This window comes from Jaculus jaculus, chromosome X (genome assembly GCF_020740685.1).
Source record: "Jaculus jaculus isolate mJacJac1 chromosome X, mJacJac1.mat.Y.cur, whole genome shotgun sequence".
Lineage (NCBI taxonomy): Eukaryota > Metazoa > Chordata > Mammalia > Rodentia > Dipodidae > Jaculus > Jaculus jaculus.
The window spans coordinates 130,480,009-130,492,837 of record NC_059125.1 but is presented as its reverse complement, the minus strand read 5'-3'; the positions used below and the strand labels follow the sequence as shown (position 1 = coordinate 130,492,837).

The 12,829-nt window shown below is 42.8% G+C and overlaps 1 protein-coding gene across 1 annotated transcript in view; it reads left to right on the top strand.

Annotated features, from left to right (window-relative positions):
* The window catches only part of Gpc3 (glypican 3), a 474,609-nt gene that overhangs the window by 417,933 nt on the left and 43,847 nt on the right, over window positions 1–12,829 (top strand). The window contains exon 7 of the mRNA XM_004653981.2: window positions 60–219. Coding sequence (XP_004654038.1) covers window positions 60–219 — 160 coding nt within the window. The remainder of the gene's footprint in view (window positions 1–59; window positions 220–12,829) is intronic.

Sequence of the window (12,829 nt, the reverse complement as noted above, 5' to 3'; positions counted from 1 at the left end):
TAAGTAAGTGGGCCAAAAAACCAGGAAGAGCTGCTGCATTTCTGATTGTTCTCTTTCAGCTCCTGAGAACCATGTCTGTGCCCAAAGGTAAAGTTCTGGATAATACCCTGGATGAGGAAGGGCTGGAGAGCGGCGACTGCGGCGATGATGAAGATGAGTGCATTGGAAGCTCTGGTGACGGTGTGATGAAAGTGAAGAACCAGCTTCGCTTCCTTGCAGGTAACTGTGCCAGCTTAAAGCTGGACCAAACTGCTGCTCGGGAAGTTAAGAAGGAACTGGACCTGTTCTCTCCACCTCCCTTAAAATCCCTTCAGTACACAAAGCCACTAGCTCTTAAGGGAAAGACTACTCTCAAAAAACGTAAAAACAATTTGGGTCACGTTGTTCCTCATCGCTGGCCCATGATCTAAGAATGAACTAACCTAATCCATTGGCTTCGTTTCTTATTGGACAGCTTCTTGTTTATAGATTCAAAAAGGAATGATGCTTTAAGAATCTTATGAAAACTGATGATGAGGGCAGGTGATATATCTGACTAGTAGAATGCCTGTCTGCCTTTGCATTATTGAGGTGACAAGTTCAATCCCCAGTTCCACAAGAGGAACAAGGGGAAGAAAGTCGGCCCACAATGAGAGAACTTTTTAAAGAGAAGCCATATGCCTGCTGACCTTTTCTTCAAATATCATGTCGATTCTGTTTTCTCACAAGCTGCCTGGCATACATAGGTTGTGGCAAATAACTATAAAACTAAAACACAAACACAATAACAGTAAAACAAATAAATTCCATGGGGGTGCTGGGGTCAAGAAGGAAGTGAACCAACAAAAAATATCCCCTCATATTTATGTTATGTGTCAGAGTTCATAAGCTTTTCATATAGATAGGTGTTCTCCATTACATAGGTAATAAAAGTAGGCCCGGAGAAGGAGTAAGAGTTCTCTAAATGGGAAAATCTAACAAGGGTCTTAAGGTTTGCCATCCCATGGTCTTTTCCCTACAGTGCACACCCTGTAGTCTGTAGCCTCTGAGATGCTACATGCTCATATTTCCTTCACTAGTTCTATCTGATTGTACCATGAAACTGGCTGTCTCCCAGAGGTCTCTTCTTAAGAATCTGCTTTCCAGGTTAGAGAGATTGTTTAGTGGTTAAGGTGCTTACCTGCAAAGCCAAAGGACCCAGGTTCGAGTCCCCAGGACCCACGTCAGCCAGATGCACAAAGTAGTGCATGTGTCTGGAGTTTGTTTGCAGGGCCCATTATCTCTCTCCCCCCTTCCCTCCACCCTCTCTCTCTCTCTCAAATAAATACATAAATAAATAAAATACTCTTTTTTCAAAAAAGAATCTGCTTTCCCTCTTCTCCAGTGAGAAGGCATCTCTTATCTCCTTTCTCTCTACCAACTATTATTTCTTATAATTTAAATGATTTTTCACTGGCTTAAACTAACATGAAGGTTGCCCTCAGCCAATTGAAAAACAGAAGACCCCCAAAGCTCTATCTTGTGACTAACACACTGTGCCCATTGAACAGCTCCTCTTCACTTACCCCTTCCCCAGTCCCTGTTGGAACCACTATTTTACTTCTGTCTTCACTTCCCAAGTGCTGGCATTAGAAGCACAGAGCACTATGCCACCCAGCTGTTTGGTTTTTTGAGGCACGCTCTCACTCTAGCCCAGGCTGACCTGGAACTCATTTCATCGTGTAACCCAGGCTGGCCTCATGTTCACAATGGTCCTCCTACCTCAGCCTCTCAAATTCCGGGGTTAAATTTGAGTCCCCACAGGCTGGAAAAGATAGCTTAGAGGTTAAGGCATTTGCCTACAGAGCCAAAGGACCCTGGGTCGATTCCCCAGGACCCACGTAAACCAGATGCGCAAGGGGGCACATGCATCTGGACTTCATTTGCAGTGGCTGGAGGCCTTGGTGCACCCATTCTCTCCCTCCCTTCCTCTCCCTGTCTCTCTCTCTCTCTCCCCCCTCAAATAAATAAAATATTTAAAAAAGTTGAGCCCCCATTCTCAGCTCCAACTCCCTCATTTTTCAGACTGAATCATTGTATATATTGCTAGCTTGTATCTACTCATCTCTTCATGGGCATTTAGATTGCTTTTACCTGTCAGCTACTGTGGATGATACTATCATAAATGATCTTTTATACTGCTATGGGGGAGATAATATGAAATCTCAACTGTTTTCCTAAGGTATCAGGCACACTTCCACCTGCTTACTAACTGTTTCTGACTGGCCAACTCATCATTACCCCAACCTAATGTGTCATGAGCCAAACTAATCAACTGCCCATCTCCAACTGGTTATCCCTTAATGTCCTTATTTTTCTAATGCTGTCATCCTTCTTAGTCACAGAGGCTTAGCCTAAAATCATCTTTGGGTCTTGCTTGCTCCTTGCCCGTCATATGCACTTGGTCCTCAAATCCCTGTTGATTTAGTTGTCATTTTTTTTCCTGCTTCTATCACTGCTTCCTTTCTTTACTCTCCTCCCAGCCTCCTACATATGCCAGTGCAGTCAAATCCTAAGTGGTCTCTAGGCTTCTGGGCTAAGGCAGGAGTATTGAGAGCCTTAGGCTAGCAGATTAGAGAACAAAGAATCACAGACCCAAGCAAAAGATTCCATCAATTCATCATGCACAGATGCCAAGTTAATCTTTCGAAAGCATCCCATACCTCTCCCGAGCTCAGCTGCCTTCATCCTGTCCCCATTGCCTTGAGGATAAAGCTCAGATCCTTAACAGAGTTCTGAGTGAGCTTTCTGGCCTTATTTCCTACCATTAGCCTCAGAAACCCTCTACTTTAGTAACAACAGCAGCAGTAGCAGCAGTGAGCTGTGTCTTTGCCCAGGAGCCTATAACCACACTGTTCTTATTTCTATCGTTATACCACTGCCCATGTCTCCTTCTATAAACTCTCCCTTCTTAAATTGTACCTGACCCTCATGGTACAATTCAAATATGACACAAGAAAAATATGTTTTGGAGTAGAGCCAGCCTGTATTAGAATTCTGCGACTCCTTTGCATACTCTAGCACAACCTGAGGCAAGCTTCTTATCTTCCTCTCTTAAATCTCCCATTCCTCATCCATCACATAGGAATCATAATCCCAACCTCTTATTCCTAGACCTATTGCAGGAGTATATTGAGGAAGACAGTTTATAAAGTATCTAGAGCCGTATCTGCATACATTAGGTGCACTGTAATTGTTTGTTTTTCTCCATGAAATGTTTTACAACCAGTGTAAAAATACTCTCTCAACTGCTAAAATAATTTCTGCCAATGCTGTCAAATAAAACGGTCTGGGGCTGGAGAGATGGCTTAACAGTTAAGGTGCTTGCCTGTAAAGCCAAAGGACCCAGGTTCGATTCCGCAGGACCCAAGTAAGCCAGATGCACAAGGTGGCACAGGTGTCTGGACTTCATTTGCAGTGGCTGGAGGCCCTAGTGTGCCCATTTTCTCTCTTCCTTTTTCTCCCTCTCTCTTCTGCCTTCTATCTCTCTTTCTCTCTCTCTGCCTCCTTCTCTCTCTCTGTGTGTCAAATAAATAAATAACAAACTAAAAAAAATGCTCTGCAGTGACTTTCAGGTTCCACGGGGCATGAAATAATTACCCAAATCCTTATTAGAAGAATGTTACATGAACATAAGTAAACCTAAAAAATTACTGTTTATTTCTTAGACACTTACTGATAGTCAAATACAGTGCCAGGGCTTTGCATGCTTGGTTCCGTATTTCACAACACCTCTGTGATCTGCATTTAGTAGTCTTCTCGGGTTACAGATGAGGAAACTGTTACTGGAAGCAGAGTAATTTTCCTTAGATGATACAGTCACTAAAAGCAGAATCGGGACAGAGCCAGACAGTCAGCCTTCAGAGGCTACTCTTGAACACATCAAGTCACTCTTTTTCCCTCTGTTGATCTCCACAGTCACAAACAAAATACTGAAGTCAGCATTGCATTTACCTTCACATTCCTGGGATAAAACAACCCACCAATATTAGCTGTTGGGAGGAAACTATTTTGGCTCACAGGCTCCAGGGCAAGCTCCATGATGGGAGGGGAGAGCGTATGGCATGAGCAGAGGCTGGACATCATCTCTGCCACAGCAGGTGGAAAACAGCAGCAGCAGAGTGAGCCAACGATTAACACTGGCAAGCTAAGGGCTAATAAACATCCAGGTTCGCCCCCAGCAACAAGGCTCCACCTCTCAATATTGCCATCAGCTGGGAACCAAGCATTCAAATCGCATGACTTTATGGGAGAAATCTGATTCAGAGCACCACATCAGCTTTGTATTTGGCTATAAATTAAGTATCCCTAATCCAAAAACCCTGAAATGCACTATGCAATCCAAACCTTTTGTGTGCCAACATGATGCTGAAAGCATTTCAGATTTTGGATTTGGGGAGAAGAAATGGCTAACCAGTCATCTATACAAACCTTCTACAACCTGAAAAGCTCCAAAATTCCAAACACTTCTGGTCCTAAGCATTTTGGATAAGGGTTGCTCTCAACCTGAATCTATAAAAGTTCATGGTTGCTAAAGGTTGCATCAATTCAACAAAACGTTCACTAGCCCAAGTGTCCCTGGGACATATCATGGCTCCCACCTCTCTAGAAAAGTCAGTGTTTATTCTAGTTCATGATTTCCTGCCTAATAAAACACCCCTAAACATTTTAAGGAGCTGCTCCATAATTCCAAGGTGACTTATCTTTGTAAACAGTGTTTGGTGTGGGACTTTGACAAGGGCCATTTTAAAATCTACTTGGATTACATACTTTGGGTCATTTTATCAACATGCACATTGCACCTGTCAAAGATTTCTAGTCAATTTGTTGGGAGTGCTCTGTGAACAGTGAAACACTTTGCAAAAGATGGTTAATTTAATTTGAGGAACATGATGCCTTTTCTCCAATATGTTGCTCTTGCCTAACCTGACCAGTGATTCTATCAGGTTCCTTAAATCCCCCCCTTAAAATTCCTGTGATGGAGAAGAGACTTAGCACAATCTCTCAGGCTCATGGCACAACAGCTATTTCAAATGACAGGCTACATATGTTGGTTAGTTGTTATATAATTTCACCCCGAAGCTGGGTAGATGCCATGTGGTCCTGGTGATTCATCACCATCCATTTATTTAGTCAACATGATTTGGAACATCATGTGCATTTACCATTTCATTTAGTACTTCAGACTTCCTCCTGCAAAAGACAACTCCAGAATAAAGAGCCTGGCTCAGAGGATATCCCTTTTGTCCCTGAACAGACCTTTTGCACCATGACCGGCAGGTGATCCTATTGGCTGCATTCCCTGGCTTATTTCTTCCCTTCCTTTGATACACAGAATGAACTGGGTTCTATTCTGGGCTTGCTTCTAACTCCCATGTGTTCTGGAGGAAGTCCCTTCCACTGTCTAGAAGTCAGTTTCCCCAACTATAACATAAAGACAATGTTCAGACAACTGATCCAGGCCATTCTACCGCCAACTGTCTGTGATTATGTTCCTTTCTTTGGCATTGGTTCCTGGCAAGTTATTTATCAGAGTCTTTAGGGGCTATCTTCTGCATTTTCACTTAACCTTGCAGATGCCCTGTGCTCTTTTTCTAAGCTATATTTCCACCTAGAAAGGATCTCTATTCTATTCTAATCCCCCCCTCTTACTTCTCCAATCAGGCAATCCAGGCATCTTACCAAGGACTGCCTGCATCTGGCCCCTCAGCACACTTACACAACAGAATACGACTAAGTTTTTTCATCTCAGAGTTCTCCAGGCAATTCTGTTTTTCATGATTCCATGCCCTCCTTCTCTCATACCTTCCTTCCTTCATTCATTCCATCCTTTCTTCCTTTTATTTTTTCCGAGGTAGGGTCCCACTCTAGCCGAGGCTGACCTGGAATTCACTATGTAGTCTCAGGGTGGCCTCGAACTCATGGTGATCCTCCTACCTCTGCCTCCTGAGTGCTGGGATTAAAGGCATGCGCCACCACACCCGGTTCTTTTTTCCTTTGTTATTTATTTGTTGCTTAATGCTTTCTGTTTTTATTTGGGGATTTTGGGGTTTTGTGTTTTTTATAAGGACAGGGTTTCACCATGAAGCCCAGGTTGGTTGTGAAATGTCAACAATCCTCCTGCCTCAACTAGGATTGTAGGCATATGTCACCATGCCCAGCAAGGTAGAATTCTTTAAAATGGAATTAGGGGCTTCAAGCTCTTTCAGATTGTTGGGTTTATTTTGGGTAAGATTACCATCACACATCCCTCACTCACAATTATAACTTTATCTGTATCATACTAAGGGTCATGCCTTTTATAAAAAAAAATCATTCTGAATATTTATTTCACTGTGTATGAAAGTCATAAGTAGCATATCATACCCTGCAGTCTCTTTTTAGCATTATTATTATTAGCAACATATTTTGTATGGATACATCATGTGTTGGTACCCTCTTTTTCCTCATCCCTGCCCCATTCCACTTTTTATGATGGGCATCTTAGTCCACTCATACTACTGTAAAATACCTTGTACCAGGCAATTTATAAAGCATTGCAAATCATTTCTCAGCCCCATATCTAGGAAGTCCAGCATCAAGGTACTGGCATATGTTTTTATTTTCACGTGGTAAAAAGGGCAAATGTGTCCTCACCCAGCAGAAAAGATGGAAGGACAAGACTAGTACTATGATACTGTTCATTGACTTTCCAAAAGGCCTAATCCATTGCATGACAACAGAGCGCTCATGTCCTTATCACCTCCTGGCATTCCCACCTCCAGCACCTTCATACTGTTGTGCTGTGAATTAAGTTTCAACATGTATTTTGGAGCGCACATCAGCATTCAAATCATAGCAGTAGGTTACTTCATCTCTCTTATCCTGCTTCTACATCTAAAGAATGCAGACAATACTGTTTCTTATTTTATAGAGTTGTGGAGATTAGATGTGATAATTCATGTGAAGCATTTAACACAATGCTCAGCACCTAGGCACTCAAATATTATGGTGTCTACTTTTAAAGTTACTGTCCTGTTGTTTCTGTTTTGATAGGCCCTCCAAGAGCCTATAGATGTATATGAGAACCATTGTGGGGGTCTGTCTGTTTACCTGTTTGTATAAAACTATAACAGGCACTTTAAAACAAATAGCTATCCTACAGAGGGCTGAAGAGGTGGCTTAGCGGTTAAGCGCTGGCCTGTGAAGCCTAAGGACCCCGGTTCGAGGCTCGATTCCCCAGGACCCACATTAGCCAGATGCACAAGGGGGCGCACGCATCTGGAATTCATTTGTAGTGGCTGGAGGCCCTGGCGCACCCATTCTCTCTCTGTGTCTCTGCCTCTTTCTCTCTGTCTGTCGCTCTTAAATAAATAAATAAATAAATAAAAATAAACAAAAAATTAAAAAAACAACAACCTACAGAAATATCTCCTTACCCTTCCTCTTCAGCTTGGCTTTATAGATTAAGTCAGTATTAAAACCAATGGAATGGTTGTGTCCACAAATACTTCTTGTGAAAATGCTTGCTCTCACTGGGCTTGGTGGCACACACCTTTAATCCCACCACTCCAGAGGCAGAGGTAGAAGAATCGCTTAGAGTTTGAGGCCACCGTGAGATTACATAGTGAATTCCAGATCAGCCTGGGCTACCTCAAGAAACTGAAAGAAAAATGCTTGCTCTCAGCTATCACTGTGGAGACTGTCAATGAAAACCTGCCACTTGTTCCTTGGCTGGGCTTGAGAGGGAAGATGAAAGCTAGACTATAACTAGCGCCTTTTACCATTCTTCTCTGAGACAGAAAGCACTGGGCTGTTGCTGTTAGCTCATCTCTTCCTAGCAGTCCATGGAGGTGTCTGTTAAGATCTCCCAGCTTTAAGCCCATAACTCTGTACCAGGTTTTCCCTCTGCACACTTACTTTATAACTGAAAGAAAACATAATAGCATCAAAGAAACATAAATTAGAAAGCGTTATAAAGCCATGAATTTTTATTTCTTTTGTTTAATTGTTTTGTGTCTTTGAGTCAGAGTTGCATATATCTCAGGCTAGTCTCAAACTCACTATGTAGCTGAGGATGACCTTTAACTCCTGACTCTCCTGCCTCCGTTCCCCAGTGGTGGGATGACAGGTATGCAATATCACTCACCCCAGCCTCTTTTTAAATAGTTTTTGTGATCAAATAAATGTAACCTTACATTCCTACTCCTACTGCATGAGTACCTAAAAAAAAAAATTAAAGGACATTCCAATGGGTTAACTATTCATCTAATTGTCAAGTCAAGCCTCTACATATGTGAGCTGGTAAGCACTTTGTACTAATAAATTCATTCACAGGTTACTCTGGCGAAAGGGGGTAAAGCAAGTGGACGAACTTCACGCTAGGCCTTTATTTATCACAGGTGAAATCTGAAAACTATTCATGATAAAGAGTAAATATTGCCTGGGGAAGAAGGAGTAGAAAGCGTGCCAAGGAATGGGAAAGATGTTGAGTACTGTGCATAGCTCAAAATATAGTAGAAACAATATAATACTGCTATTTGTGCTGCCCAGTTGGCAATAAACCAGGAAAACACCATACAGCAGTCTCCCAAAGTTTGTGCTAGAATTGCGTAACTCCCTTTGTCTTTCTTTGCACTCTTTGGAAAGCCACCATTCAGAACTCTGACACTTATGTGGCAGGCTGCTTCTCACTAAGTAGTCCCCTCCTGGAACTCTCAGGCAAGAGATTGAAGTGACTCCTTGCAAAGTTATATTTTGGGGAAACAGTCCCTTAAACATGTTGACCTCAATGCTAAAGGACCCCATGCCATACACTAGGAAACAGATCCCACTTGATGAGCCAAGGACACACTCCTTAATGTGCTAAAGACTGAGTGGAGAGAGTCAAACCAACTGTGACCCAGCTCTATCTTGGCCACTCAATTTCCGTATTTTCAAAAAAAAAAAAAAAAGGTGATAAAATATTTGCTGATCCACCCACCTCATTAGTTGTTGAAATACATGTGATAATGGCTATGAGCATACTTAATAGACTGGATATCAGTATGCCCACTTACAATCATACTTAAATTTCGTACCCTTGGGTTGTAAATTAATCTTATTTGCCAGAAGCCTTTAGCTAAAATTTTGAAAAAACAAATGAATTCTCAACTGTTTGAACAATATTTTTGTGTTATAAATTTACTCCTGACCTTCATCCCCAAAGGTGGCCTTTGCAGTTACTCATTACCTTGTTTCCAGCTCAGGGTGGTCTGAAGTGAGAAGGCATTTAAACAATGACAAATATGTCTGCTGAGTCGTGCAAATACCCACGTAGTCACAACAGTAGTAGGCACCTACATCTTGAAAGAATCACAGCTAGTTAGGCTTTGTTGACTTTGGTGGTAGCCAGGCAGTGAGGGCAGGGTTGGGCAACTCAGGGTTGGGAGGGCCCCTGATTCTTTCCATTCTCTCTTGCTCTTAGCTACAAGCAGCCTGCTTTCAAGTCCTGATCTTTTCTTTGAGAGACCTAATGCCATCAGGAAGCTGAAGGGAGCAAAGCTCGCTATAATAGCACTTTTCACACAGATACAGATCACGTGCTTCTTGCTAATAGATTGACAAGACAGCCAAGCCCGGCTCCCCCTAGAGCTTTGTGCAGCTCCTAGGACTCACAAAGAAGGACTTAGATGTGAGATTTAGCAGTGATATTATCTGCCAATTGAGATGTAGCCCAAGAAAGGAGCCTTCCCAGAGCCTTAGTGTTGACTAGGGAATTAGCCCAGGTAAGCTAGTGATAGATGACAGTGAAAACAGGTAAAAGTTTTCTGTAATGTTACCACAACTTGAGGTGCTTTGGGGGAATTTGTTACTTGGAATGGGATTATTCTGGGGTTTAATTTCCTTGGTCTCCTATTTTGTGATACTTCTCCATATGAGCCTCAGGATATAGGGCTTTTATTCAGGGTAATGCTATATGAGTTATATTTGCTGGTCATCCTTACACGTAACTCTAAGAATAGGATGAGAATAGGAATGAAGTTATGGGCAAGTTCTCTGAAGGTTAGTTTTCTGGAAAAGAAATCCTTGTCGTAGAATCTGCTTATATATATACATTTGGCCAAGAGATAGCCAATGATCTGACAAAATGATCTAGTATGTTTATAGATTTATTTCATTTTTTTAAAAAATTACACACACGCACATTGAGACACGGTGTCTCTTACTGTAGCCCATACTGGCCTGGATGGAACTCAGTATGTAGCCCAGGCTGACCTCAAATTTTGAGCAGTCCTTTCTGCCTCAGCCTCCTAAGTGCTGGGAAGATAGGCGTGAGTTACCATGCCCAGCTTTTTGTATTTATAGTTCTTATCATTTATAAATATGCTTGATAATTTTGTAAAAACAAATTACTTTTTGGTCTTTTTGTTTTAAACAATCCTAATGTGCAGGGCTGTTGTTAAATAAGCCTTGAAGGTAAGAATTGGAATGGTAGCCCAGACTCTCCTAATTTGTAGCTGTAATGTAATTACCAAGTAAACAAAAACAGAGAAGAGGTTGTCCTACAAAATTCTTGTGTCTGCAGGCAGCCTGTGTGAAAGCAGGGGGAAATCTCATTAGCACCTTCAGGATGGCTTTCGGAGTGTAGTGATTTGCCCAAACTACCCATGAGCTCCTGTGAGGGTATCAAGAACATCTTTTTCATCCTATATCTACGCTTTTCATCCTGGAGGTGCTAATGAGATTTCCCTCTGCTCTCACAAAGACTAGCCTCAAACACGAGAATTTGTAGGACAGCCTCTACTCCACTTTTATTCACTTGGTAATTATATTACTGCTTACGTCCATTAATGAACTACAAATTATGAGGGTCAGTATGTGCTGGCTTCCCTGCCCCCTTTCTCACCCCCCCCCCCCCGTCCCCTTTATCCTTGCTAGATAGCTGACATCTGACGTGTTCAATACATATTTCAGGGCTGTGGCAGGGAGCTCAGTGGTACAGTGCTTACCTAGCATATGGTAGACTGTGGCTTCCATTCCACATACCACAAAATAGCTATTTAAATTACCCAGGTGCAATGGTATTTGTGTTTCTTTTTTTTTTTTTTTTTTTTTTTTTTTTTGATTTTTCAAGGTAGGGTCTCGCTCTGGCCCAGACTGACCTGGAATTCACTATGGAGTCTCAGGGTGGCCTCGAACTCACGGAGATCCTCCTACCTCTGCCTCCCGAGGGCTGGGATGAAAGGCGTGCGCCACCACGCCCAGCAAGCTATTTGTGTTTTGTTCTGTTCTCGGTTTTGTCCTGTGGTGGTAGGGATAGGACCTATGCCCTTACGTAGGCCAGATAAGCATTCTACCACTGAGCCCCGTGTGCAATGTTTACTGTTCATAGATGCTTTCTTTCTTTTTTGTCTTAGAAGCCCTTGGAGTCTTTTATTTTATACTCTTTATTATTATTACTACTACTATTATTACTTCTTTTTATCAGAGAGAGAGAGAATTGGTGCTCCAAGTCCTTGACCCATTGCAATCGAATTCCAGATGCTTGCGCCACTTTGTGCACACGCGCAGCCCTGCGTGCTTGCGTCACTTTGTACGTCTGATTTACGTGGGACCTGGAGAGTTGAACGTGACTCCAGAGGTTTCGCTGTACAGCTAACCTCTCCAGGCCCCCTGGGAGGCTTTATATTGCCTTTTGGAATAGCAATCGAGAAGCCTCAAAGGCAGAAACAGCTGGTGGTCCTGAGAGAAAAGCCCAAGAAGCAAAAAGAATCTGGTCCGGTCAGAAAGATTGAGGCAGAGAATCTTGGAATTTGGGGAGTGGTTTGTGCCCCTGGCATTCAAGGTGGTTTTCAGGGAGTGGGGAAGGGCCAAAGTAGAGACTGTCGGTGCTGTGACATGTGGAAGGCCACTAAAGCAGCTGCCTGTCTTCACATGACACGACACTACAGGATAAGTGAAGACCATCCAAGGGGACCAGTGCCCTGGCTGTGGCTCTCCATGCTGAGCTGGGCACAGGAGATGCCCATTGTTCTCATCCAAAGAGGGTTTGGCCCTTGAGGCTAGGGGTGTTGCTACACATCCTGTGGGTTAAGAGACATTTTCCACAACCAAGATGATCTAGCCCAAATGTCACCGATGACAAGGACAAATGTGTCTCTTTGGAGTGTCTCCTGGAGCGTTCATTCTCTCCACAGTCAATAATGACAAGCAGTAGTCACTGGGAAAATAAGGTGTGGTTCTTATTTTTTTCCTTCCTCCTTCAAGATGCTATCTCTACCACTGAGTCCCCCATAGATGCTTTCTTTGCCCTGTAATAGTGTGCAGGTAATAGTATGTCTCATTGTCGTACAAACTGGCTTCTTCAAAGTCCCCTTCAGCTCCTGGAAGCTGATAATGTGAGCTGTGACAAAGGAGATCCCTGTTCCAATCACCAAAGGAGTAAGGGCTCAGTCCAGTGGGCAAGTATGGGCAGGTATGGGGTGAGCGGGGAAGATGGGGAAGAATCTGAACAATGTCGGGGGAGGATGGTGAAAAGAAGTAGCAGTATTCAGCCTACACAAGAGAAGAATTCGGAAGATGTGAGTGTTGTCTCTTACTTAGAGGGATTGCACATGAAAAAGCAGAGGAGATCTGGAACCAATACATGGAATTTGCAAGGAGTCATACTTTGACTGACATCAAGATGAACTCTCTCACCCTTTGAGCTATTCCTCAAAGGAATGGCCTGCTCTAGGAAACAATCACTTCCTGACCCCAGAGTTATTTGACTAGAAATTAAACAAGCATATATTAGAAAGATGGGTTGGGTGGGCATGAGACGAGAGCAAATAGATATCTTTGTCGTGAA